General features: G+C 42.6%; 1 protein-coding gene across 1 annotated transcript; it reads left to right on the plus strand.

The window, feature by feature from the left end:
- On the plus strand, positions 1-27,435 carry ZNF318 (zinc finger protein 318). Its single transcript, XM_021691977.2, has 10 exons — positions 1-456; positions 3,221-3,372; positions 9,051-9,690; positions 10,711-12,153; positions 14,835-14,934; positions 17,525-17,829; positions 21,699-21,902; positions 22,361-22,460; positions 23,434-23,552; positions 23,849-27,435. The coding sequence occupies exons 1-10, from the start codon at positions 1-3 to the stop codon at positions 27,179-27,181; spliced, it is 6,852 nt and encodes a 2,283-aa protein (XP_021547652.1). The 3' UTR covers positions 27,182-27,435.
- Positions 27,436-27,860: the final 425 nt, after the last annotated feature.

The following is a 27,860-nucleotide window of genomic DNA, read 5'->3' on the forward strand; positions in this document are numbered from 1 at the left end:
ATGTACCGCAGCGGCGCCCGCTCCTCCGTCTCTTCGCACCGGCCTAAAGAGAGCGGCGGGGGCGGCCCGCGAACCGGCCGCAGCTCCGGCTCCTCCTCAGGCCCGGCTCGCCGCACCTCGCCGCCGCCCTCCGGCTCCTCCTCGTCGCGGAACCCCGCTCGCCGGCCCCGCTCGCCCTCAGGGCACCGCGGCCGCCGGGCCTCGCCGTCCTCGCCGCGGGGTCGCCGCGGCTCCCCGTCCCCGCCCCGCGGCCGCCGGGCCTCACCGTCCCCGCCGCGGGGTCGTCGCGTTTCCCCCTCCCCGCCGCGGGCCCGTCGTGGCTCCCCGTCGCCGCCGCGGGGCCGACGACTCTTCCCGCCGGGCCCGGCCGGTTTCCGAGGCAGCAGCCGAGGGGAGTCCCGCGCCGACTTCGCCCGGGACGGCCGCGGAGACCATCCAGGCGACAGCGGCAGCCGGGTAATCCCACCCCTCGACCGGGACTCCCTCTATACCCTAGCCCCCTCACCCGGGCTTCCCGCTTCCAGAAACTCCCGCAGCACGGGCGCCCCGAGGCCTCCAGGCCAGAGTCCCAGGATCGAGGGCCCTCCACCCCCCACGGGCTCCCTCAGCGACACCCGAATCTGGAGGTTCCCTGTCAGCCCCGGGATCCTCTTTTGCACAATAACGGACTCGGGACCCGTACGGGCGCCTGGTCGGGAAGCAGTGCACCATTTCAGGAATAGGCTGTTTCTCTCAGTCTAGTTGAGATGCGGAAAAGTTTGCCAGGGCGAGGGGAATGCCCTCCAAACCGTGTGCCTGGTACTTGTTCAGTAGTCGATGTTGCCTCAGAGTTCCGTGGTTTGGTATCCCCTTAGACCTGAGCTGCCCCTTGGATCTTAGAAAAGAAGCTGAAATGTCTTTGTGGCCAGTTAGGGTTGCCTAAACCCCATCAGCGTAGACACCTTGAGTGTAAACTGTTAGCAAATAGGAGCTGCTTCTCCGAAATGAGCTGTGCGTATCCACAGTCATTGTAATAACTGCCACCACTTACTGAGTTATGTGGCAGGATTGTGCCTAGCCCTTCACTTTACACATTCTCTTTGAACACTCACAACCTTTTGAGGAGAGGCAGTGAAAATTGTTCCTTATTGAATAGCTGAGGTATCCAGAGAGGTTTGAGCAACTTAATGTCACATAGCTAAGAAGTGGTGTAGCTGTGATTCAGTCCATATCTACCTGGTTCCTGGCACGCGTGATTTTAACGGTTTTGTTTCCCTGCTAAAGGGACAGAACATGAAGTTAAGAAGTTTAGAGGTGCCTGGCTGGCTCAGTTGGTAGAGGGTGCAACTCTTGATCTCAGGGTTTTGAGTTCAAGCCCCAGGTTGGGTGGAGAGATTATTTAAAATGAAATCTTTCTTTCTTTCTGTGTTTCTGTGTGTCTGTCTGCCTGTCTGCCTGCCTGCCTTCCATCCTTTCTTCCTTCCTTCCTTCCATCCTCACTTCCCTCCATCCTTCCTTCCTTCCCTTTTTAGAAGTAGGCTCCATGCCCAATGTGGGGCTTGAACTCATGACCAAGATCAAGAGTCACATGCTCTACCAACTGAGCCATCCCGGTGCCCCCCCAAAATAAAATCTTAAAAAAAAAAAAAAGTTTAGTTTAGATGTAATATTGACCTTTCACAGTAACCACCTCTGGCCTGGGGCTGGTGTTTTGGAATTGGTTTTTATTTTCAGTTCACCAATTTTTTTTTTTTTAAACCCCATGACAAAGTTTCTGTTTTCTCAGGTGGGATGGGTGGGGTGGCTTTCTAAAAGTATTGGAGTCAGAGTACTCTACGTACTCTGGTCATAGGTGAATTGACTTGTCACTATGTTGTAAGATTTTCATAGCTGAGCAGCTATAGCCTGAGGAAGCAAGCACTTCTACAGAGGAAGCAAAGAAAGTTGAATACTAGTTTCCACAACCTCCGTTTTCTCCAGTGCTCCAGGCTTTTCTGTCTCAGTAAATGACATCACCCATTGCTCAGCCAGAAACAGTGATCATCTCCCTTTTCCCAAGTCCAAGCTGTCAGTTACTTCATCCAACTTGTCAGCTCTACCTCCAGGATACATCCCCCAAACTGTCCTCCTACCATCTCCCTAGTCTACGTCCTATTACTTCCTGTCTGTTAGGATCCTTTACACTCTTGTTACCACCCAGTTTATTCTGTACCCAGCAATCAAAATAATTTTTTTAAATCTTCATTTTATACATTTGAGAAGTATTTATTAAACGTCTAGCATGTATTAGGCTCTGTTCTGGGCACTGGGGATACAACATGAACAGTCAAAAACCCCTGCCCTCGTAGAGCTTATATTCTGCGAGAGGGAGTCAGATAATAAGTAAGATAGAGAAGTAAATTATTTTGACATGTTAAATAGAATTAAGTACTAAGAACAAACAAAAACAGAGAAAGGAGTTAATACTTTTTAATAGGGTTAGCCAGGGATGGCCTGGGAAGGTGACTTTTAATAAAGACCTGAAGGAGATGAGAGTATGAGTAATGCAAGCATCTGGAGGAAGAATGTAGTCAGATCATATCACTGTTGTGCTGGAAATCTTCCTGTGGCTTCTTACTACACTAAGAATAAAATCCAAATTTCCTAACTGGCTTTTGCCTGTCTTCTGTCACTTTGCTGCAGTCACACTGGCTGCCTTTCTGTTACCCAAAACATGCTAAGCTCATTGCAGAGCTTGTTCTTTTTGCCTGAAACATCCTTCCATCTGTTTGCAAGGCTGACATCTCATCATTCAAGCGTCAGGTTAAATAGTATCACCTCAGAAAAGCCTTCTTTAACCATTCTATCTGAAGTAGCTCCTTTTCCTTAATCTCTTCCATGTTATCATGTTTTAATGATTTTATAGCACTTACCGCTATCAGAAGTACTTAAAAAAAAATATTTTTTTATTGCTTGCTTGCTTCACTAGAAATGTATACATTCTGAGAACAGACTCAGTTTATTCTTCTCGTCCCATGCCCAGTACTAGGAAATGAAAGACTGAAAGGTCTCTGGTGGGGAGGGTTGGAAGTGTGGTCTTTCATCTAAGAAGATGACTTTTTAAATGTGCTTTATTTTGGGGGTAGTAGCTTACCATAGCCATTTCTCTCTTTGTTGGGTGACAACTTTATAACTAAGGAGGAGTACATTTTTGGGCTGTCTTCACCCTATAGACTATTAACATTATCTTTTACTTTTGTAGAGGCGCTCTCCTGGTCTGCGTTCTGACTCTTCTTTGGAACAGAGCTTAAGGATCACTGTTGGTAATGACCATTTCTGTGTTGGCATACCAGAACGGCGGCGGCTTAGTGATCGACTGGGGTCACCAGTGGATAATCTGGAGGACGTGGACAGGTAGGCTTCATTTGAGGCAGGGCACACTATAATAGTGCTTGAAGGTAGAAAAGTTGCTCTTTTCTGAATAATGTATTTGAAAGAGTGGTGCCAGCACTGAAGTTATGCCCTCTGTCCAGTACAAGGTATAACATTGGAAAAGGCTTTCTGAGTGGGGAGAGTATATTGATATAGACTCTGTTGCTGAAAGAATTATGTAGAAGAAAAGACTTTAGAATGTCATCCTGGTCCACCTGGAAAGCTGAAGGGACATAAACAGAGTTCCCCAGATTAAAAACAGTTGAGATGATAAGGATTCTAAAATACTGGAACTAGGATCCTTTCTGCAAAGGAAAGTTCTGGACAAAATAGGAAATCTTGTTTTAGTGGTGTTATTTTTCAGCTTGGTCAGGTTGAAATAGAGGTTCAGAAAGGGCTTAGATAAATTCATGTCTAATATATGTATCTATATTAAATATATAAGCATTAATAGAAAGTTAAAGCTCTTTAAAAATGTTTAATTTCAGTTACTACTTTACAATTGTTGGAGTGCTGAGGAAGGACAAATACGCTCCACAGAGTGTTAAATATAGGTCCCAGGTGTTAGGAACTTAACTATATATGGGAAGAAATCACATTAGGTGTGTCTCACCTCACCAAAGTAAATAAGAATGGGAGTACAGGGAAAGCTCTCTTTCTGAGAGCTGGGATCCATGTCTGTTACGATCTCTGCCCAGCATACTGGGAGTTTTAATAAATGATTAGCAGTAGCAACAAATCAATGTGTTGCTCTTACAAACTGAGGCTGTCCATGCAGTGGTACACTGAGCATAGGCAGACAGGTGGGGGACAGCTGGACAGGAAGTCTGAAGACCAGTGCTACCCTTTGGTAATATTTACTTCAAAGCTGCAGTGGCAATTTGATGTGGCAAAGCAAGGCAGGACAGTTCTATGTCATACAACATAAGCTTCTGAAGATAGGCTTCAAAGTATGTGGCTATATCCCTTAATTGAGGCAAAAGCCCTTGCCCTTCTGGCTGCTTCTATTTTGGGAGATGGTTGAGTAGGTGGTGCATGGTGTGACTCTCTTCCTTCCTTGTTAAGGTTTTGCGGTAACTTAAGCATTTCCTCTTGTTATGTCTAGGCTTTCACCTCCCCTTTCCATAAGCTTCGTTATGCACATGTGCTTCAGAGAGCTAATTGTCTTTTTTTAGGTTGTAAAAATTAAAATTTTCCTTTTAGGGAGTTTGGGACAGTAGTTTTCTTTCCAGAATTAAGTGTTTCAGAGAGACAAGCTACCGGTGAGGCCATTGGCTGGTGCAGTCGGTAGAGCATGCATCTCTTGATCTCAGGGTTATGAGTTTGAGCCCCATGTTGGATGTAGAGATTACTTAAGGAAGAAAAATAGAAGGAGGTACTAGTCCATTATATAGATTTTTGTTCCCTGTACTTTTGCTCAATATGGTTTGTGTAGATAATTACTGTCTATTAAAATGTGGTCATAGAACCATTGGCGTTCTCAGGATGTCTCCTGATAGCATGTCCAGTTTTCAGCTGTACCATTTCCAGGTCCGGGCCATTTTTGTCCTTTCTATGTAGGTTTTTACATTTTTTTCCTGGGCGCACCTGGCTGGCTCAGTCAGTAGGGCATTCAATTCTTGAGGTTCTTATTCTTATTCTTGAGGTTGTAAGTTTGAGCCCCATGTTGGGTATAGATATTACTTAAAAATAAAATCTTTAAAAATAAATAAATGTTTTCCTGGGACCCTGGTGTTCTTTCTCTTCCCTTATTGAATATATTAAATTTTATATCCAGTTTGGATTACAGCCAAATTGCCAGAGTTGTCCATGTTCTCACCTTGGCAGCTCTGTGTGTATTAATGTTAACTTATTCTGGAAAGGGAACATGAAGAGGTTGAATGAAGACAGCTTCTGAAGATTTGTGGATGTGAGGTCAATTTCCCCTATTAACAAAGTACTCTGCACATTGTATGTTTCATTCATGGAATTCTTAACTCTTCCTTGCCCTGACATAGGTTGAAAGAGCAAGATTTTTGCCCTCCGATTTGCCTTATTATATGTGCTGCCGAAGCGAGCACCCTCCGATTTGCCTTAGGGAAAAGACAGAAGCACACAGTTTTCTTCCAGCATTTTGGGGAAGCAGCAGAGGAAAAGAATGGGATGTTTGGGCTCTGGAGGATCTTTTTTTCTTTTCTTTTCTTTTTTTTATCATATACTTTTTTTTTTTTTTAAAGATTTTATTTATTCATTTGACAGAGAGAGACACAGCAAGAGAGGGAACACAAGCAGGGGGAGTGGGAGAGGGAGAAGCAGGCTTCCCACGGAGCAGGGAGCCCGACGCGGGGCTCGATCCCAGGACCCTGAGATCATGACCTGAGCCGAAGGCAGACGCTTAACCGACTGAGCCACCCAGGCGCCCCTATCATATACGTTTTTTAACAGCTTTATTGAGCCATAATTCACATACCATAAAATTCACCCATTTAAAGTATATAGGTCAGTGACTTTTAGTATATTCTCAGAGTTGTGAATCCACTACTATGATCAATTTTAGAACAGTTTTATTACTTGTACTCTTAGCTATTTATTAGTTAACCCCACCACCTGCCATAGCTTATCACTAATCTACTTTCTGTCTCTAATAGATTTGCCTATTCTGGACATTCCATATGTGACTAGCATCTTTCACTTAGCATGATGTTTTTCAGGACTCACTCATGATGTAGCATATAATAGTACTTCATTCCTTTTTACTGCCAGTAATATTTCATTGTATGTGTTTTGTTTATCCATTTATCAGTGATGAATGGATGGATAAATTTGGGTTGTTTCCACTATTTGGCTATTGTGAATAATGCTACTATGAACAACTGGTGTGTAAACTTTTATGTGGATATATACTATATGTTTTTTTAACTTATTTAATGCAATTCATAAATACAAAGTACAGAGAGGGAGCTCCCCTCTACTTGCTAGATGAGATGCTGCCCAATTCATGAATAGCTTAATAAAGCTAATTAAATCTTAAAAAAAAAAGTACAATAGTACAGAGAGCCCCCGTGTACTCATCACCTACATCCAACAGTCAGTTTTTTAAATAGATAGACCTTATTTTAGAAAAGAGTTGGATTTAACTAAAGCTTTCAGAGTATGTCCCTGGACTGTTCTGAGCTACAGGGTATGGGGACCTTTTTAGGATTTACTTTTACTGCAGCCAGTTCTTTCTCTTATCCTTTGGGAGATCTGGGAAAGGAGGACATGAGTTTCTAATAAGCAACTTAATTTCTGGCTGTGTTTACATGATAGCTCATTGTTTTAACTGTTAATGTGCCCTTTTTCATTGTTTTTTTGTCTCCTTTTGCTGGAGATTACAAGTCTTGACTGAGACTCTCTGGGAGCCATTTCATTATTTCTGACTTCTTGATATTTAGGGCTGGATTAGATTTTGAGCTGGTATGTCATTTGGTGGTAATATGTAATAGTTTTAGTGTGGAGCTGAACATGGAAGTATGGATGAATTTGCCATTACCTGTGGAACCTGTGTTTTTCCCCCCCTACACTAATACAATCAGAGAGTTTTTTATGGTAGATGGTGGAGCAATGGAGCAACTCATGGACATTCCTCCCTGGAAATAGGTATGTTCATGGCTGACAGACCTATAGAGTAAAATGTTTTACTCTAGTTATGTTTGATTTCAGAGATCATCTTTGCTTCAATCCCATTTTTTTCCTATTTTATACTATATTGAAACCTCAAAATTCCCCAGACTCTTGGGGAAGAGGTAAGTTATAGGAACCTGGATTCCCATGGGTGGCATTCTTTTAGCGGAGGTGATAAAGTTTATCTTTAATAAAAGTCTTTCATAAAGTTATTTATAGCTGTTACCCAGGTCTAAAACTTTGAACAAAGGCAGGACTGGTGAATAAGAAAAGGCAACTCTTCGATGTTCTGCTAATTCAGTCCCAGAGAAAGCAACTAAAAAACAAACAAAATGAAAGAAAAGTTATTTCTTAGAAACTTTCAAAAAATAGAGGTAGGTACTAGAAACTGTAGCAAACACCAGTGTGAGTGGAATGTGAGTAACCTGTAAATTTTTCATTCAGATTATTTAAAAGTTGTATGCTCAGAGTTCTGTAGGATCTTTATTTCTATCTGTGATTAAATCAGAAATTTTCTTTTTGGGCAGTAGAAGCTCTGTGACCACAGTACCCAAAAAGATTAGGACTACTGTGTGTGGTATAGAGCCCTGAACTGAAAAAGGACAAGTGTCCCAGCCTATATTTTTATCTTCACGCCACAAAGGTCCAAGACCGTTTTATTTCTATGAAATGAAAATATATAGTGAGCCAAACCGCCACATACTTTTTCCCACACCCAGGATTAGCAGATGCTTGTGGATATCCAAGCAAAGTAGAAAAAGGGAATTAAACAGGCTGTGGAAGGAATTTTGTGGTTTTTAATATGTGAACTAGCAAAACAAAGCATTGGAGAACCTTCTAAAACTTGTGAGAAAATGCCAGTAAGGTAGCTCAGTAGTTTAAAAAAATTTCCCCCTCAGTGAAGCACTTCTTTTCCAAATGATATATAGAACTTTCTCTCATAAACAGATAAAATTGGAGCTAGTACAGTTTTGGTGAGGTGGAAGGCCCAGAGCTATGCAGGCTCTGCTTTTTTTTCTTTTCTTTTTTTTAAAGATTTTATTTATTTATTAGAGAGCATGAGCAAGGGGAGGGGAAGAGGCCAAGGGTGAGAAGCAGACAGCCCGGTGAGCGTGGAGCCCAAGGTGGGGCTCCATCCCAAGACCCTGAGCTGAAGTCAGATGCTTAACTGACTGAGCCACCCAGGTGCTGCCAGGCTCTGCTTTCTTAGCATGTCTTTCTTTTAGGCAGCTCCTGAGCAGACTTCAGAATCTCTGTAGAACATAGCTTGAGGGCGCCTGGGTGGCTCAGTCGGTTAAGCATCTGCCTTCGGCTCAGGTCATGATCCCAGGGTCCTGGGATCAAGCCCCACGTCGGTCTCTCTCCTCAGCGGGAGCCTGCTTCTCTCTCTCCCTGATGTTCCCCCTGCTTGTCCTCTCTCTCTCTGTCAAATAAATAAAGTCTTAAAAAAAAAAAAAAGGAGTTTTTGAGCTTGAAAATCATTCATCTGGCCTGGTGTTTCTCAAATGTTAAAGTGCATACCTATCACCTGGAGATCCTGTTAAAATGCAGGTTCTGATTCAGGAGGCCTGGATAGAGGCTGAGAATCCACATTTCTAAAAAGTTCCTAGGTAATACAGATGCTGCTGAATCAGACCACACTTTTGGTAGCAAAGAGCTAGAATTTAAGCTAGTGTGGAGTTGTTCAATCCAGGGCCTTTTGTAGTCTGGTAGTGGTATTTTCACATCTCCCAAACCCTAGTGTGATATTCTGCATCTCCAAAGTCTAGTCAAAGAGATTAGCCTAAGAGCTCTGTCTAGACAGACTAGTAATATCTCTCCTTGGTTAGAGGCTGAAGCTGCTTGTGCCCTGGAGAAAGGGAAAAGAAATGTTCCATAGGTTTGTTCTTGGACTTCATGATTGTGTTTTGTCTTAAGTATTTTGTAGCCCCTTGGCTGAATGTCAGGCTCTTAATCTTGTCTGTGGTCTTGCTGTTTCCAAGTCCATTGTATTCAGTGATGTTTGTCTCTTTCCTCAGGGATGATCTGACTGATGATTCTGTCTTCACTCGAAGTTCCCAATGCTCTCGAGGTCTTGAACGATATATTTCCCGGGAGGAGGGACCTCTTAGTCCATTCTTAGGACAACTTGATGAGGACTACCGGACAAGAGAAACTTTCCTGCATCGTTCTGATTATAGTCCCCATATCAGTTGTCATGATGAGCTGTTGCGGGGAACAGAAAGGAATAGAGATAAACTCAAAGGTTCCTACTCCATACGACCCGAGGAAAGGAGTCGGGAGGCCAAACGGCCCCGTTACGATGACACAGAGAAGATACACAGCATGGGAGGTGATCACTCAGGTTTTACATCAGGGACCCGCAACTATCGACAGCGTAGACGAAGCCCAAGCCCTAGGTTTCTAGATCCTGAGTTTCGAGAGCTGGACCTTGCCAGGCGAAAACGAGAGGAAGAGGAGGAACGAAGTAGGAGCTTGAGTCAGGAGCTGGTTGGAGTTGATGGTGGTGACACTAGCTGTCCCATTCCTGGACTCTCGGGTGTCCTAACAGCATCGGAGCCAGGATATTCTTTACATCGGCCTGAAGAAGTATCTGTGATGCCCAAGAAGTCAATTCTGAAGAAACGGATTGAGGTGGACATGGAGCCTTCCATTCAGGTCTCTGCTTCATTTCTAGGATCTCTTGCTAGTCCTTCTAATATCTTGAAACTTGGTTACTTTTCTGGGGGTGTGTGTCCCTAACGGTATCTTTGTAATATATCCTGGACCAACCTTGTTATGCCTATGAGCTCTATCTTCCAGGATTCTCCAAAGGAAACTGTAGGCCTTACAGTGCAATCATACCTCGAAGCCCTTGAAGTAGAGGGCTTCTATTGTCATATATTAGGCTTTCTAAATAACACTTTTGAGTATTTATTGTAAGTTTTTTCTCTAAATTGGGTAGCCCTGTAGGAATCTTTGAATGTGGATATCTTGGAAATTAAGCTTAAAGGGCAAAGAGAGGAGATGATCTGAATTTTTCTCATTTCTCTTTAGAGAGAAGACAAGATTCATGAGTGGTAGGTCACTAGACCAGAAATCAGGTGATTCTGATTCCGGTCCCACTGCCACCCCCTTGCTGTGCGATTTTTAGGCAAGTCACCTCACCATTCTGGGCCTTGTTATTTTTTCCTCATCTGTGAAAAGATGATCAGGCATGAGCACTAGTTTTTAGCTATTCTCTTGGGAGTCCAAGGTTTCTGAAGAAGTACCTAAGGGCACATAAAGAAGCAAAGGGAGGCTTATCAGTTAGGGTTTCACAGTTTCCTAATCCCACTTGAACCAAAGCAGCTCCACTTTTATGTCTTTTTTTCCTCCTTCGAGGGACCCATGGAAGAGCTAGAGCATCTCTAAAGTCCTTCTGAATTCATATTCCTTGGTAAGGACTACGACAAATGGGCAAAAGTGAGGATTCATGCCAGTCTGCCTTATTTCATGTTTCCCCTTGCTTCAGCAGAAGCATCTGGAGAGATGGAGACCCAAATCTTGACCCTGCCTAAGGATACTGTACCTCCCTTTCATTCATACTTACCATTCCCCTATTAATTCAAGAAGAACCAAGTATTTAAGTATTTATCTCAATTACTAGTTTTCTGAGATTCTGCATAGAGGCTAAATCACTTGTGCTTGTCTTTGCAGCTTGATAGTTTTTCCAGCAGTACCAGCTCCAGCCAGGATCACCCTGTCTACTCTGGTCACCCATCTCTTCCACTAAGTGGTGCTATTGCTGCTTTTGCCTCAGAGATTGAAAATAAGGGAACTATGGTAGAGACTACCCTGAAGGAACCTCAGGGCAGCCTCTACCAATGGGGTCCTCTCCCTGGGATGCCCAAAGACAACAGTCCTCTCAGAGAGAAGTTTGGAAGTTTTCTCTGCCACAAGGAGAAACTGAATATGAAGCCTGAGGGGCCTGAGCGACACACAGACTTCTTGCTCCCCCATGAGAGGGCTAGCCAGGATGGCAGTGGTTTTTCCCGCATTTTGAGCATGTTGGCAGACTCTACCAGTACACAGGAAAAAAGGCGCCGTAGTTTCCCTGACATTGAGGATGAGGAGAAATTTCTCTATGGGGATGAAGAAGAGGATTTAAAGGCAGAATCTCCACCAAAGCCCCTTGGGGGCTCTGCGAGTGAAGTCTTGAGACAGAAGGCAAGCTCCCTGCCCTCTTCAGCTCCAGCTGTAAAACTAGAATCAATAGAAGAGACCAATCCAGAATATGCCAAGATTCATGACTTGCTCAAGACCATAGGGCTGGATATTGGGGTAGCAGAGATTAGTAAACTGGCCGCCCGCACCCAGGAACGACTTCATGGCAAGAAACCATCACGTTCCTCTGCTGACCGCCGTTCATCAGTTGACCGGCACTTTTCAGCAGACCGCTGTTCCTCAGTTGACCACCATTTCTCTGCTGATCAGCACTCCTCAGATCCTCACAGACTGGAGAGCAGGGAGGCACACCATAGCAATACCCACTCCCCAGAGGTGTCCCATCCACATCCAGTCTCCCCTGTAGATCCTTACCTGCTCACAAAAAACAGCCCCCCATTCCTAAAGTCTGACCATTCAGTGGGTCATGTTGCAGGGTCAGAGGTAGTTGGCAGTGGTTTTCAGTCATCTGTGGCTGTCAGATGCATGTTACCGTCAGCCCCGTCTGCCCCAATTAGACTTCCACATCCTGCTTCATTATCTCAGTTTCATATGCCAAGGGCCTCTCAGTTTGCTGCAGCTCGGATACCTCCAAACTACCAGGGACCTGCCATTCCCTCTGCTTCCTTTGATGCCTACAGGCATTACATGGCATATGCAGCCTCAAGGTGGCCCATGTACCCCGCCTCTCAACCATCCAACCACTCTCTACCTGAACCACACAGGGTAATACCCGTTACCAAACAAGCTACTCGTAGCCGTCCCAATCTCCGTGTGATACCCACTGTGACTCCTGATGAGCCCAAACAGGAGGAGTCAGTGCTAAGCTCAATTCCTACTGCTCAAGTGCCTGTCCAGGTGTCCATCCCATCACTCATAAGATACAATCCGGAGAAGATCTCTGACGAGAAGAACCGTGCTTCCCAGAAGCAGAAGGTAAACACTAGCTTTGGGCATCCTGTGCCTGAGCCTTCCTATTTTAACATCAATTGGTATTTGTCTTTTAAAGGGAGTAAGGTCCTTTTACTTTTAAGTTTTTGGAGGCTGCTGTCCTCGCTCTAAGTAATGTATATACCCCCTCTGTTTTTCTCATGTTTTCTCATTAGGATTAAACTAAATTCTGGCCCTAGGTCCCACTGTGAGTTCTTGACTTCTTTTTTCTTTTTAAAGTGTCTCTATCATGGGGCGCCTGGGTGGCTCAGTCGTTAAGCGTCTGCCTTCAGCTCAGGTCATGATCCCAGGGTCCTGGGATCGAGCCTTACATCGGGCTCCCTGCTCCATGGGAAGCCTGCTTCTCCCTCTCCCACTCCCCCTGCTTGTGCTCTCTCTCTCTCACTGTCTCTCTCTCTCTCTGTCAAAAAAATAGAATCTTTAAAAAAATATAAAGTGTCTCTATCAGAATTACTGGGCTTAGAACACTATGGGTAGGAGTTGAGAGCCTTAAAGTTTTCAAATATGACCTCATCAGGGAATGAGGAACCAAAATGGGATTGGGTTAAGAAGAATCAGTAAACCTGTTTTCATCTTAGTGAGTTTTGGATCCTTTTCCTATAGTGATTATGAGGGTCAAAAGCTAATACCTGGTTGTTGCTTGGTAATTAAACCCAAGAAATAAGCTTTGCTTGTTCTGGTTTCTTTTAGAGTCCCGGACTCTATAAAACAATACTTTTTTTATGACACTTTAAAAAAAGTAGTTTTTATACTACGAAGTTCATTGTGTTCTCTGGTATAGGAAGGGAGCAGTGGCTGGGGTAAAGATGTAATAATTCTAGATGTTTTAAAACAGTAGGTAAAAAATAGGGATGAGGAATACAGAATAGCAGAAATTTAGATGGAAAAATTAATGCATTCTCTTAATTTTAAAGGTCCTTAGTAACTATAACTCACTTTGTTTAGGAACATAAAAATGTAATATATAAATTTGGTTTGCTAATACAATAATGAAAACCTGAGGAGAAAAAAAGGGAAAAAATGGAGAGCCAATCATTTTTTTTCCGATTTAAAGGAAATTTAGCTAATTCTTGAGAAGACAGAAATCATTCTTCTTAATTTTTCATTGTACTTAGATACTCTGAACTCCAGAAAGAGGGGGATAGGTTCAATACAGACAAAACCCGAGACTGCACAGACACTGTTTGTAGACTGAATGCTTTCCCTTTACTTCTTCTTCAAGAACCTAGCACTAATACACAGGTTTTCCACACTAGTCCATTATAGACAAGCTGTATTTGTTTTTTCCATTAAGTTGTAGTAATACAGTTGAAACACTGTGGGCTTTTGGCTATATGCACCTGGATTTGATTTTACTTGATTTGAGTTGATTTATATACCTGGATTTAAATTTAAAAAAAAAAAGATTATTTATTTGAGAGAGAGAGAGAGCACGAGCGGGGAGGAGGGGCAGAGGGAGAGGGAGAAGCAGACTACCCGCTGAGCAGGGAGCCCGCTGTGGGACTCGATCCCAGGACCCTGGAATCATGACCTGAGCTGAAAGCAGACACTTAGCCAGCTGAGCCACCCAGGTGCCCTGGATTTTAAATTTTCTTACTATATGATCTTGGGTATGTTACTTGATCTTTCGCAACCTCAGTTTTCTTACTATAAAACAGAGATAGTGTCATGAGGATTAAATAAGATGATGTATGTAATGCAACTAACACAGTGTATCCTCTATAACACTTATTAGTTCCCTTCTTGATGGTTCCCTTTGAGCTCAGAACCACTGTCTAATAGTTGCTGTCAGTAACTTTAGGTTAACATTAATAGCATAGTGCTTCCTGGGGCGGCTGGGTGGCTCAGCTGGTTGAACGTCTGACTCTTGATTTCAGCCCAGGTCATGGTCTCAGGGTAGTGGGATTGAGCCCCACGTTGGGATCCACGCTGGGTGTGGAGCCTGCTTGAGATTCTCTCCCTCTCCATCTGCCCCTGCTACCCCCCCCACAAGAAAAAAATAGTATAGTGCTTTCTGCATAAAAATAATACTTCTGGGGCAATGTAGCTCTGATAAGGATAATTTTATTCTGGAATTTGGGTCAGAATGAAATATCACCTTTGATATAAAGTCAGAACTTATGTGTGCAGACATTTGGATCCTTGGATTCTGATATCATCTAGCATGACGGCTTATGGAAGAGAGCAATAGAAAAGTGAGGATGTGCTATGGTGAGGGTGAGCACTGTGAATTGTGTAAAACTGATGAATCACAGACCTGTACCTCTGAAACAAATCATACATTATATGTTAAAAAAAAAAAAAGATAGTAGGAAGGGAAAAATGAAGGGGGGGAATCGGAGGGGGAGACAAACCGTGAGAGACCATGGACTCTGAGAAACAAACTGAGGGTTCTGGGGGCGGGGGGGGAATGGGTTAGCTTGGTGATGGGTATTAAAGAGGACACATATTGAATGGAGTACTGGGTGTTACACACTTTATTATATATCAAAAACTAATGATGTAATGTATATATGTTATATATCAGAAACTAATGATATATGGTGATTAACATAATAAAATTAAAAAAAAATCATTACTAGATTAAATCTTCTTTCTTAGACTTTGGAAAAAAAAAAAAAAGAAAAAGGAGGATGTTGGAGGCTGAAGGATGTTGTACTTTGCAGGTTATTGAAGAGAGGGAAAAGCTAAAGAGTGACCGGGAAGCTCGCCAGAAGAAGATGTACTACCTCAGGACTGAATTGGAGCGGCTTCATAAACAACAAGGTATCAGACACTCCTGTGCGTGACTGCCTTTTTGTAGTAACTTGAGTAGGAGACCTACTCAAGGAGAGCTGTGAGGACTCTCAGACGGGTTCAGTGACTTCTGAAGCCTTACTTTTTAAAAAAATTTTGACTTAATTGGACTTAGAGAAAAGTTGCAATAAAAAGTTATAGTAATAGTGTAAAGAATTCTCAGGTATTCTCTATCATTATTAGCATTTTACCATATTTGCTCTAACCTTTTTTCCCTCTCAATCTTTGTGTGTGTGTGTGTGGGGGGGGTGTATGTGTGTGATTTTTCCTGAATTCTTTAAGAGTAAGTTTTAGATATGATCCTCCTTTACTCCTAAATACTTCATTGTGAAGATGAAGTGAACATACTCCTAACAATAAAGAATTCACTTGCATAACCATTGTACACTTATCAAAATTAAGAAATTAACCATAATGTAATACTAGTCTACTGATCTAATTTCAATTTCACTGGTTGTCCTATTAATGCCCTAAAATGCAAGACTATGCATTGCATTCAGTTGTCATGTTCTTTTACTCTCCTTTTTCTGTAATAGTTCCTGAATCTTTGTTTCATGACATTGACATTTTAGAAGAAAAGAAGTCACATATTTGTAGAATGTCCTTTAATTTTGGTTTGTGTGGTGTTAAATTTAGGTTATGCATTTTTGACAGGAACATCACAGAAGTGATGCTGAGTTCGTATCAGGTGTTGATTTCAGTCCCATTACTGGTGATGTCAACTTTGATCATTTGGTTAAGGTGGTGTCTTCAAGGGTTTCTTCACTGGAAAGTTATTATTTTATCCTTTATAATTAGTAAGTAACTTTATAGGAGAGATATTTATAGGAATAAATATTCAGTTACTCCTCAAATTTCCTCTGACTAGTTTTAGCATTCATTGGTGATTCTTGCCTGAATCAGTTATTGTGATGGATGTTAGTGATTTTCTAATTTCATCATTCCTTCTACTTTTATTAGTTGGCTTTCTCCTGTGATGAAGAGCTTCCTGCCCATCCCTCTTCTCCCATTCATTGATCCATGTATGTTGGTGTGAACCCATGGACTCTCCATTCAACAAGTTTTAATAATTTACTTTTGATCATTTTCATGCCCAAAGTGCCCCAGATTTCGCAGTGGGAGCCCCTTTGAGTTGACTTCTGTGTCCTTTGATATGTCCCCATCATTTTTTGAGTACTTCCTTTTGGCACAAAAAAATGTTCATGATGTCTCTTTGATTCCATCTCTTCATTTGTGCTTTTAGGAATTCACATACACACTGAGGAAGGAGCATAACAAGGCTTCTAAATATTATAGCTTGATGATAGCATGGCAGAACAGAGTGGGAGAAGATACAATTTCTTCTGTTTGGGTTTAGACTGTTTAGGGATGAGAAATTTAGTTACTTATCCGGTGAGGATTATTTCATGAGAACCTGCAGTTTAGAATAGGAGATAACATTAGGTGAACCTGAGGCAAAATCTAAACTCAATGCAGGTACCGGTGACGGATCTTTTTTTTGGTGAAGGATCCTTAAATCAGATAAAGTCAAATATGTGACTGAATGGTTTTTGCCTTCTGAATAATACTTTAGTTTTCTGAAGAAGACTGCCACCGGATTCATAGTTTGGGGTTTTTTTAAAGATTTATTTATTTTAGAGAAAGTGAGAGCATGCTGGGGAGGGGCAGAGGGAGAGAGAGAAGCCTAAGCAGACTCCAAGCTAAGCACGGAGCTCAATGCAGGGCTTGATCCCAGGACCCTGAGATCATGACCTGAACCAAAACCAAGAGCCGGACGCTTATCCAACTGAGTCACCCAGGTGCCCCTGGATTCATAGTTAACAACATAAGGACAAATGCATACAAACTTGTATATACCATTTTGGGGATTCATGGCGTTCTGAAGCCTGCCTGTAGATCCTTAGCTAATAACTCCTATATAAGAGATAATGTAATCAGTCATCCTTTACCTCCATAGAAACTTCACCTAGGGGTGCCTGAGTGGTTCAGTCAGTTAAGTGTCTGCCTTTGGCTTAGGTCATGATCCTGGAGTCTTGGGATGGAACCCCGAGTCAGGCTTCCTCCTCAGAGGAGAATCTGCTTCTCCCTCTCCCTTTGCCCCTCCCCCTGCTTATGCTCATTCTCTCTTAAAAATTTAAAAAAAAAAGAAGAAGAAAGAAAAGAAACTTCACCTAAACTAGCCCATGTGGAAGGAGAGTCTTGCTTTTAGGAAGGAATGTTTGTTTGTTTGTTTGTTTGTTTAAAGATTTTATTTATTTAATTGACAGAGAGACACAGCGAGAGATGGAACACAAGCAGGGAGAGTGGGAGAGGGAGAAGCAGGCTTCCCGCTGAGCAGGGAAACCCGATGCGGGGCTCGATCCCAGGACCCTGGGATCATGACCTGAGCCGAAGGCAGTCGCTTAACCAACTGAGCCACCCAGGCACCCCAGGAAGGAATGTTTTAAGGGAAAAGATTTTGTCACCATGACCTCTTGGGAGATTACTACTTACAATGGAAACATGACTTGTCTTAACTTACTTTCCTTGTGTTTCTTTCTTTGGACATTTAACTACTCAGGAGAAATGCTACGCAAGAAACGAAGGGAGAAAGATGGCCACAAAGACCCGCTCCTCGTGGAGGTGAGTCGGCTTCAGGATAACATTATGAAGGACATTGCAGAACTTCGACAAGAGGCAGAAGAGGCAGAAAAGAAGCAGTCTGAACTGGACAAAGTGGCTCAGATCTTGGGAATTAACATTTTGGATAAATCCCAAAAGTCTTCAAATGAGAGTAAAGAGACTACAGAGAAGTCTGGGAAAGCAGAAAAATCTAAGAGCCCAGAAAAAGTGTCATCATCCTCAAACTCCTCTTCCAACAGCAAGGTAACAACTCAGCTTTTCTGTTTCTATTATATCTTTTATTTCCATGGACTCCTAAAGAAGCCTTTTAACTAAGCATTCCCTTAGTTTCCTTTTCCAACCTGTTCTTAACTCATATTAGAGTTATTTTTGTAAAGCACAGATCAGATCATGGGACTCTACTTCAGAATTTTAGTAGTTCCCATTGCCCACAGAGTAGAATCCCAAATCCTTAGCATTCAGGGCTTTCTATGTTCTTGTTCTAGCCTTTACTCCTTAACCCACTCCAGCATGGTTTTCTAATCTTCTTGTAACTTCTATATACCATTTTGTGCATTCACAGTTAGCAACAGGGTCACTGCCATGCTGCATAGCCAGTGAATACACTTCAGTTCTCAAATCAGTATTTGATACAGGGAACCACTGTCTCCTAAAAATGCTTTACTCCCTTGGCTTCTCTCACATTTCTTTTCTTCCTAGTATGCTGGCTGCTGCTACTTAATCTCCTTTGCTGTGTGTTGTCTTATACCTAATCTTTAAATATTTTAGTTCTGCAGGACTCAGTCGTAGCCCAGTTCTCCAGAATTCTGCTCTCTCCCTAGGTCATTTTATCCAGGTCTATGCTGAAATTCCATGCTGACAACTTCTGGTTTTATATTCTAGCTCAAATGAGTTTGATGAGGTCCAAATTTGAGCGTCCAAGAGTTTTACTCACTATTTCCACTTCATTGTTTCATAGACACTTTAACATCAACATATCCTGGGGCGTCTGGTTGGCTCAGTCGGTTGAGCGTCTGCCTTTGGCTCGGGTTATGATCCCAGGGTCCTGGGATTGAGCCCCATGTTGGGCTCCCTGCTCAGCGGGGAACCTGCTTCTCCCTCTCCCTCTGCAGCTCCCCTTGCTTGTGCACGCACTCTCTCTCTCTCTGTCAAATAAATAAATAAAATCTTTAAAAAAAATAAAGTCAACACATCCTAAACTAAACTAATGATGTACGCATCCTCCCTCTTTCCTGCCTTCAGTGTTCTCCATCTCAGTGGCCCCACTGTCCAACAATTTTCATGCCAGTAACCTGAAAACCTTTCTTAGGGCTTCCCTCTCCCTAACTGCTCCATACTGAATCAATGAGATTCTTTCAGTTCTCCCTCTGACGTAAATCTCGGTTTCATCCATCTCACCATCTTTATTGCCATCCAAGCCACCTACAATTCCTGCTTGTATGACTACACTCTTAATCCTTTCTCCACATATAGCCAGTGATTGCAGTACTCCCTTGCCTACCTCTTCAGCCTCATTTCATGCTTCTTTTCCCCCTTGCTCATTATAATTTCATTATTGGCCGTTTCTTCTTTCCTGCCATGATCCACAGCAGCAAAGTAGATACTTCATACTTTGCCTCCTCTGCACTTAACTCAGTGAACTCAGTTTTAAATTCAAATCTCATGTAAGTGCAAGATTGACAGATTCTCTTGGGGCCCCTGGGTGGCTCAGTTGGTTAAGCATCTGCCTTCAGCTCAGGTTGTGATCCTAGGGTCCTGGGATCGAGCCCCTGCATTGGGCTCCCTGCTCCACGGGGAGTCTACTTCTCCCTCTCCCTCTGCCGCTCCCCCTGCTTGTGCTCTTCCTCTCTCTTTCAAATAAATAAATAAAATCTTAAAAAAACAAAACTTGATTAAGATCATGTCTGTTCTCATGCCCATCTCTTCCACTAAGTAAGAACTCCCTGAGAATAAAAGAGTAGAACTCATGTATCTTTGTGTTTCCAATGGCATCCACTTTGTCTGTTATATAGTAGATACTCAGTGTTGGGGAGATAGAAAAGAGGATATTCTGTATTCTCTATCAACCAAGCTCTGATTTTTCCATTCTTCCTGGGAGAGTTCTCTTTTTCAGTCAGGTAGGACTATACTCTTTTTATACCAGGGCATTGAGTTCAGGGCCTTTGATGGGAAAAGAGCTTGCAAGTTCTGGCCTTAGTTGACTTATACATTATTTGGGGCCCATTTGTGCAGCAGCCCCATAATGACCGATCACCTTGATTTGAATGAGACTTCATGTTCTCTGAGGCCAACATGGATATGTTACAATTCAGTATTAATTTCAGTAGTAAGGAATGTGTCTACAACCTCTTTCCTACCTGGTTGGTATTTCTTCTTTCTTTGCCTCTCTTTAAAATGCATAGTTGGTTTAAGGTTTTCTTTCTCTTTCTATTCATTTCATAAAAATAAACACACATACACACAATTCCACAATTCATCTACCTATAGGCAACTATCATTAATATCTTGGTATATATTATTCCAACTAATCTTCTGTTTATTAATTCATTAAGCAAATATTTATTGATCTCCAAGAAAGTGACAGGCACTGTTTTAGATGGGGGTGGGGGGGAAGTATAGTAGGGAACTGTATAGACAAGGTTCTAACTCTCATGAAATAGGAGAAGATAAACAATAAATAAACAAGTACAGGTTAGGTAATGACAAGTGTCTAAAAAAAAACAGGATAAGGGATATAGAGTAGTTACAGAAAGTTATTCAGATAAGGTGACACTTGACATTCTATGCCTATTTACATATCTTTATTGATTATTCAAATATATTTAGTTACTTGATTTTTTCAGTATATCATGAACATCTTTCCATGTTAATAGATTTCTATAATATCATTTTTAATGACCTTATTTTTTTATTGTTACAAGAATACCAACGTTTATTTAACCAGTCAAATCGCCTCCTGTTTGACGCAATAATTTACTTCAGATAAATGTCAAGGAGTGGAATTGCTAGGTCAAAGGGTATAAAGAATTTTGAGGTGTGTAATATGTATTCCTAGATTATCTTGCAGAAAGATGGTGCCAGTTAATACTTGCCAACCGTGTATACATGTGCCCATCCCTTATCTGCTGGGTATGATTTCTTTAGTGACTTTTGAACAAGACTCTAGTAGGGAAAGATTATCTTTGAAGTTCTAATTTCCCTTTCTCCAGCCTGTCTTCCTCTTCCCACCAGCCCATGTGCCCAGTTCTCTGATCTTTTTTCCTCATTCATACTTACCCTCCCTCTGTTCCAAATTATTTGTTTTCTATGCCTCCCTCCCCAACATTACCAAAATTCTCACTTCCTAAGTACCTTGTTCCCAGCTTGCTGACATATGAATTCATATTAAAGTATTGTTGATAACTCCATCTGAAGAGTTGATAATGGGTTTTTTTTGAGTTGATATGTTTTAAAAGAGGATTCATGTTAACTCAAAGGTGTTAAAATCTAATGATGGTATTTTAGGCAGTTTGAAATATTTTACCCAGATTCTCTTAAGTCATCCCACGTAGATGACTGTCTGCTTTATCTGTGCGCAACACCAGCCCTGCTCTCCAGTTTTGCATACCAGGATGTGTCTATGATAAGTGGGTTCACTATTACGTGTTTTCTGCATTTGCTTAACCTGTCAGTTACCTCTTCCATGTTGTTTTTTCTTTTTTCTTAGTTGTCATTATGATTTCTAAATTTAACTAATGTATTTAATTGCATAGGGAACACATTCAACATCTACCAAAGGCTGTACAGTAAAAAGACTCCTGTCCATCCTTGTTCTCTACTTCCCCTCTCCAGAGGCAGCCAGTGTTTCCATAATCTTGAGTATTTTTCTAAATATTTTAAGATATATAAGTAAATATATTGCCATTATGATGTATTCTCCATGATCAGGTAGCACTATAGTTCTGTTTGAGCCTTGTAGACAGATTTCTCATGAGGTTTTCCCCAGTTTATATAGCTGTAGGCACTGAAAATATGGTCATGTGGCCCTGTATCGATTATTGCGGTAAGCTACCTGCTTTTTCTGCGGAAGACAGATCTAGAATTCCTTCTGAGTGCAGGTGTTTTCCCTCTAGGAATCAAAGGTAAACAGTGAGAATTCCCATACTAAGAGCCCCAAGCCTGCCGAGAGCCCCCAGCCAGCTACTAAGCAGGCTGATCAGCCTGTTGCTGCCTATGAGTATTATGATGCTGGCAATCACTGGTGCAAAGACTGCAACACCATCTGTGGAACCATGTTTGACTTCTTCACTCATATGCACAATAAGAAGCACACACAGGTAGGTATCTTGCTCGCTATTATTTCCATTCTCGCCCTCCTTCCCCTCAAACTTCTACACCCCCATCTGCATTACAAAGCTGGAAAATGAAACATTCTCATATGGGCAGGAGCCCCAATCTGAAGAGCCAAGAGATACCAACAAAGGACACACCATCCCCAGGACTCAGTCCAGGGGACCTGCCTGTAACTAAACACCATGACAAGTGTAAGTGAGGCTTCTGCCTCTTTTGATTCCTTGAGTACCTGATTATTTGTTTCATTTTATCCGTTGCTAGTACTTGCTCTAACATGTGTTTACCTTTTCCACAGGTGATTTCCGTTTAAACAGTTGGCAGAGAGGGTGGGGGTGGGTAGCTGGGGGTTTCTGGTCCCCCTGGTGTGGGGGAGAAAAAGAGAGAAAAGTGGGTCATTGAGTTTTAGTGCTGTTGTGTGAGCGCCTCTGCCTCTTGCAAATAGACACTGGATCCCTACAACAGACCTTGGGCTTCAAAGACCCAGAGTGAGGCCAAGCAAGATGCTGTAAAGCGTACTGACAAGATAACTGTTCCTGCAAAAGGTATGATCCCCCCTGCCTCCTTTGTAGTTTCCTTACATTTAGCCAAAGAAGAGTCCCCTGAACTAAGGTGCTAGGAAGTAGCATAGGGTGAGACATAACCATTTTGTTAACAAAGGTGTAAGAATGCCTTCTATGTGCAAACTAGATCCTGAAGAAATAAAGAGATCTATACGACAAAAATGATCTCCACCCATATGGCCAAAATTCTAACAATTGTTTAACATATACATACCCACTTTAAAATATAACTGAGGGGTGCCTGGCTGACCCAGCCGGCAGAGCATGCAACTCTTGATCTTGGGGTCATGAGTTCAAGCCCCATACTGGGCGTGGAGCCTACTTAAAAAAAAATTTTTTTTTTAATGTATATATAACTTTTTTTGTCACTGACTTATGTACCAAAATCTTATTTATTTGAAATCCAGGTAAAAGAACAATAAAAGGTATAGTAATTTAACTACTTTTTCACCTGAGAACTATAAAATATTTTTGAATAGTTGTTATTGGGGGTAGGTTGAGAAGTAGAAAGTCTGTCTTTATACTTCTCAATTTCTTACCTTCGTTAAGTAGTCAGTGCTAATTTATAGAAGGTAGATTCTTGAGTAATTAATACCAGCATGAGAGATCCTCATACAAATGGTACTGAGCTATTTGGGAGTATAGTTTTTAAATTTCCTACAATGCTTAGTGGTAGTTGGAGTTTGAGGAGCATCAACAACAGAACTGACTCTGGCACAGGAAACTCCTGAATTAACTAGGTAATGTTCCCAAGAGGGAGAAGGGCTAGAGGTTCTGAGTTTCAAGTTTTAAATTGGAAAGACTGTGCCATTTAGATTCATCTAAATGCTACTTCTGACTTGAAAGTGGGTAAGGTCCTGTATACCGTTGACTTTTTTATTGCAAAGGGGAAGTGGGATTTCCTTTACTGACATCCTAGGTGGAAATGACTTATTTTCTTGACTTCTTCTTTCAGGTTCTGAGTTTCTGATTCCCATCACTGGATATTACTGCCAACTCTGTGAGGAATTTTTGGGGGATCCAATTTCTGGAGAGCAACATGTGAAGGGTCACCAGCACAATGAGAAATACAAGGTTGGTCTTTGTAGTAGTTGTGGAGTTTTCCACTTTCTACAGTAATCCTTTTGACTTTGTCAAACAACTTCAGAGTCAGAAAAACTCATTAATACTTTAAATTCCATGTAATTACTAGGAAGGTCTCTTCAGTCCTATTAAGAGATGCTGACCTGGTAGAACCATCTGTATCCTTGAAGAAGATAACTCTACTTTAGGGGTTTCTACCAATTGAATTCCAACAGTAACAGGGCCAAGATTTTCTTTCTTAACTGTATTTTGACCAGTTGTTGAGCCTTTATCTTTTCTCTTCCCAGAAATATGTGGTTGAAAACCCACTGTATGAGGAGCGGCGGAATCTGGACCGCCAAGCTGGCTTGGCTGTGGTCCTAGAGACAGAACGGCGACGACAGAGTGAGCTAAAGCGTAAACTTAGTGAGAAACCAAAGGAAGAAAAAAAAGAAAAAAAGGCAAAGGTCATGAAGGAAGTAAAAGAGGATGACAAAGTCTCTGAAGAGCTAGAGGACCAACTCTCTGAGGGTGGGAACTCTCCTGAAAAGGCTGAAAGTAAAAGGAAGGGTAACATCAAACTCCAATTAAAGGAAGAGGTAAAGAAAGAATCACCAACATCTTCCTCTTTCGGGAAATTCAGCTGGAAGAAGCCAGAGAAAGAAGAGGAAAAAAGTTCAATGGCCACAAGTATTCCCAAGGAAGAGGCTGTAGAAAACAGTAAGGACAAAGAGGATGGCAAGGCTGAGGCTGGGAAGGCAAAGCCCATCAAAATCAAGCTCTCTGGGAAAACGGTTGTTGCACATACTAGCCCGTGGATGCCTGTTGTGACAACTTCAACCCAGACTAAGATCCGACCCAACCTGCCGATCCCATCCACAGTACTCCGCAAGTCAGGTTCAGCCACAGTGAGCAAGCCAGCTCCTCTTAACACCTTTCTATCCATCAAGTCTTCTGGAACTACCGCTAAGCCTCTGCCAGTGGTTAAAGAGTCTTCAGCTGATCTCCTCTTGCCTCCTGACATCATCTCCAAAGCATTTGGAGGGGAAGAGGTGATTCTAAAAGGGTCTCCAGAGGAAAAAATGGTACTGGCTGAAAAGAATGAGCCATCCCATATACCTGAGCAAATGCTACCACCTCCTCCACCACCCCCTCCACCACCACCTCCGCCACCCCCAGTTATACCTCATCTAGCTTCCCCATCTCCTGCTCAAGCAAATGCTGTCTTGGCACCAGTCAAATCAAACCCAGCTGTATCTCACACTCTGAGCCCTGGCTTCCTGGGTCCTAACATTTTGAATCCTGTGTTGCCAGTAGCCATCATGGCCTCAGCACAGCCAGCTGCCATTCCTTCTGATGAGACGGCTCCTGGGGTGAGTGAGAGTGACAGGGACCAGACCCTTTTCTCTGTGTTAGTGCGTCCTCCACCTCCCCTTTCAAGTGTGTTCAGTGAACAAGCCAAAAAATTGGAAAAGCGAAATTCATGCTTAGCCACAGCCAATGCTAAGGACCTGTATGATATATTCTACAGTAGTGGTGGAAAGGGGGCCCCTGAGACTAAGCTGAGTGGTGGTCTATTGGCCAATGGGGAAAACAGCAATCTCTCTAGAGTTGAAAGTTCAGATACCCCTTCCACTTCTACTTTGAACAACAGTGCATCCCAAGAGGAGTTGCCTCCAGATAGAAGTTTGAACTCTGCTCCTTTAGTCAGCAACCCTGAAAAGCCCATTGCAAAAACTCTGGTGTCTCTAGGGAAATGGTCAGTTGTAGAATGCACAGACTCAAAGAGCAGAGGTGGTAGCTACGGCTTCCTACAGCCTCTGACAAGGTTGTGCCAAAGCAGGCCTTATGAAACTGTTACCCCAAAGACAGACACTTTGGCCATGTGGACTTGTAGCTCCTTCCAGAGTGATGCTAATAGGGATATATCTCCAGGTGGAAAAATTGAACTTGAGCTGGGAGAGCCAGGGCCACCAGGTGTAGAGCCAGGCCCTCAGCTGTCAGATATACACTGCCATATCATGGAATCTCAGAATTTGGTAGAAACTCACCTTACGGAATCTGGTATCCAGGAAGAGGAAAGCCAAGAGCTCCACAAATCTAAGGGTTGTGGGGAAAGTGAGGTAGAGGCAAACGCTGAACTAAAAGAAAAGAGACCAAAGCTTTCTGAGGGGATGGTAGGAGAGGGAACAGGTATCCGTGTTGGGCCCAATAGCATAGAGGATTCTAATTTGAACCGTGGGAACAGATGTGCATGGGAGGGAGAAATAAAACAGCCCAAGTTACAAATGACTGACAAAAGGGCTGAACAGTCCAAGAAATTGATGACAGGAAGTGAATCTCAAAGTAAAATAGTGATTGACTTGAGCGCACAGGCTCTTTCTTCCACAAAAGTAAAAATAGACTCATTTCCGTCAGAAGCTAGGTCTTTACTGCAGAACCCACAAGATATACCTGTGAAAATTTCTGCCCCAGAATTGCTTCTGCAGTCCCCAGCCAGATCAGATATGTGTTTAACAGGTAGTGCACGGGAGCAAGGAGTTTCAGCTGGTAGTGAAGAGTGGCTGGAAAATTCAGCTCCAGAATCAGCTTCCAGAACTAATTACAGAAGCCTCAAACTCAAGAGAGAAAGACCAAAAGACTTTCAAGGTAAAAGGATTTATGAACTGGCTGTTTGGAATGAGAATAAGAAGAAGTCAGAGACCTGGGAGAGCCCAGACAAACCAGAAACAGAAGCCCTGGAGCTACGAGATGTCCATTCAGAATTAACTGTGACAATAGAAAGCAAGGCTTTAGAAGACTTTGAAGTTACAGACTTAAAAGTAGAAGAGCTTGCTGCCCCGGGGAACCTGGGGGATATGGGTGTTGATTTCTGCAATACTCGGGTAGACCAAGCACATAGATCCCCAACTGCCCTGTCTCAGAAAGTGTGTGAAGAAAATTCTATGTCACCTATAGGATGTAATCCCTCCAGTCTCACTGACTTGGAACCAATCCCATCCTTTTCTGAGTTTCCATTAGATTCTCCCAAAACCCTGGTGCTTAACTTTGGAGCAGCGGGTGAACAAAACTCATCTAATCCCAGAAGTGGAAGGATCACTCCTAACATTTTAAAAACTGGACTTCCTATAGAAAATGTTGACCTTGGCTTGGGGAGCCTAGAGGGAACACACCAAGCACTTGACCTATTAGCAGGAGGAATGATGCCTGAGGAAGTAGAAGAAACTTCTCAATTAGAGAAACAAGATTCACTCCGATTGGAATCAGAAACAATTAACCCTGCAGGCCTTGGGCCGTCTCCTTGCCTTCCAGACCTTGTTGAATTTGTTACACGGACACCTGGAGTTCAAAAAGAGAAGTTATGTTCTCCTCTGTCTGAGCCAGGTGACCCTCCTGAGTGTAGTTCCCTGGAGATGGGCCCACTACAGCTAGAAATACCGAAAGTGTCCATAACACAGCTAGCAATTCCTCAAATAGATGAGGACAGTGACCACCCTTTGAATTTGGTAAGATCTCTGGCTTCAGGGTCCCCTACAAGGGAGCAAGTAGTTGGAGGCAATATGGTCCCTCAGGAAATACCTGCGCAAGAAGCTCCAGTTGCTGCCACCCAGGACCACACAGCATCCAGTGTTCATGACTAAGAATACACATCTAGAGCTACTTGTGGATGAATCAAATTGGCTTCTAGAAATCAGGTGCCCAGGTGATCCAGGACTAGTTGGCTATCTCATCTGGAACCTACACCAAGAAATGCAGTCAACATCTTACAGTAAATGTTCGTGGAAGCCAAAAAGTTTACCTCTTTTCCGTTTTTTTTTCTTAAGATACCAGACAAATCAATCATAACTTCTATACATATCTGTACAAAAGTATTTTCTGTTATTTTTTTTTCCAATTTACTTTCTCCTACATTGTCATTAAAATCAAATGTCTGTCTGGCTCACCACATAGTGTGCTTTGATTGTATTTTGGCTTTGACTCTACCATTTCTGGAATATGGGGGAGGAGGGAGACAGAGCTGACTTCTCCAATTGCTATGATGTATTCCTACCCAATTTCCTGGGCAGCTGATGGATCTCTGGGAGAAACACCAGAAAGCCTGCTGAAATGGAAAACGACTAATGAAGGAAGGATTGTTCATCTCTTAGGCTTCCATTTGGATGGGCCTGCCTTAACATTGTTTGAAATGCAGCGTGAGTAGCTCTTTTGTTTACTGTTTACTTCCTTGTGCCATGTCAACCCCGTACTTCTTTATTCTGTTGCCTTTGCTTGAGATGGTCCTGCTAACTCACAAACCTGTTTGGAAATGGCCTCAATAAA

The sequence above is a fragment of the Neomonachus schauinslandi genome, chromosome 8, assembly GCF_002201575.2.
Source record: "Neomonachus schauinslandi chromosome 8, ASM220157v2, whole genome shotgun sequence".
In the NCBI taxonomy this organism is placed as follows: domain Eukaryota; kingdom Metazoa; phylum Chordata; class Mammalia; order Carnivora; family Phocidae; genus Neomonachus; species Neomonachus schauinslandi.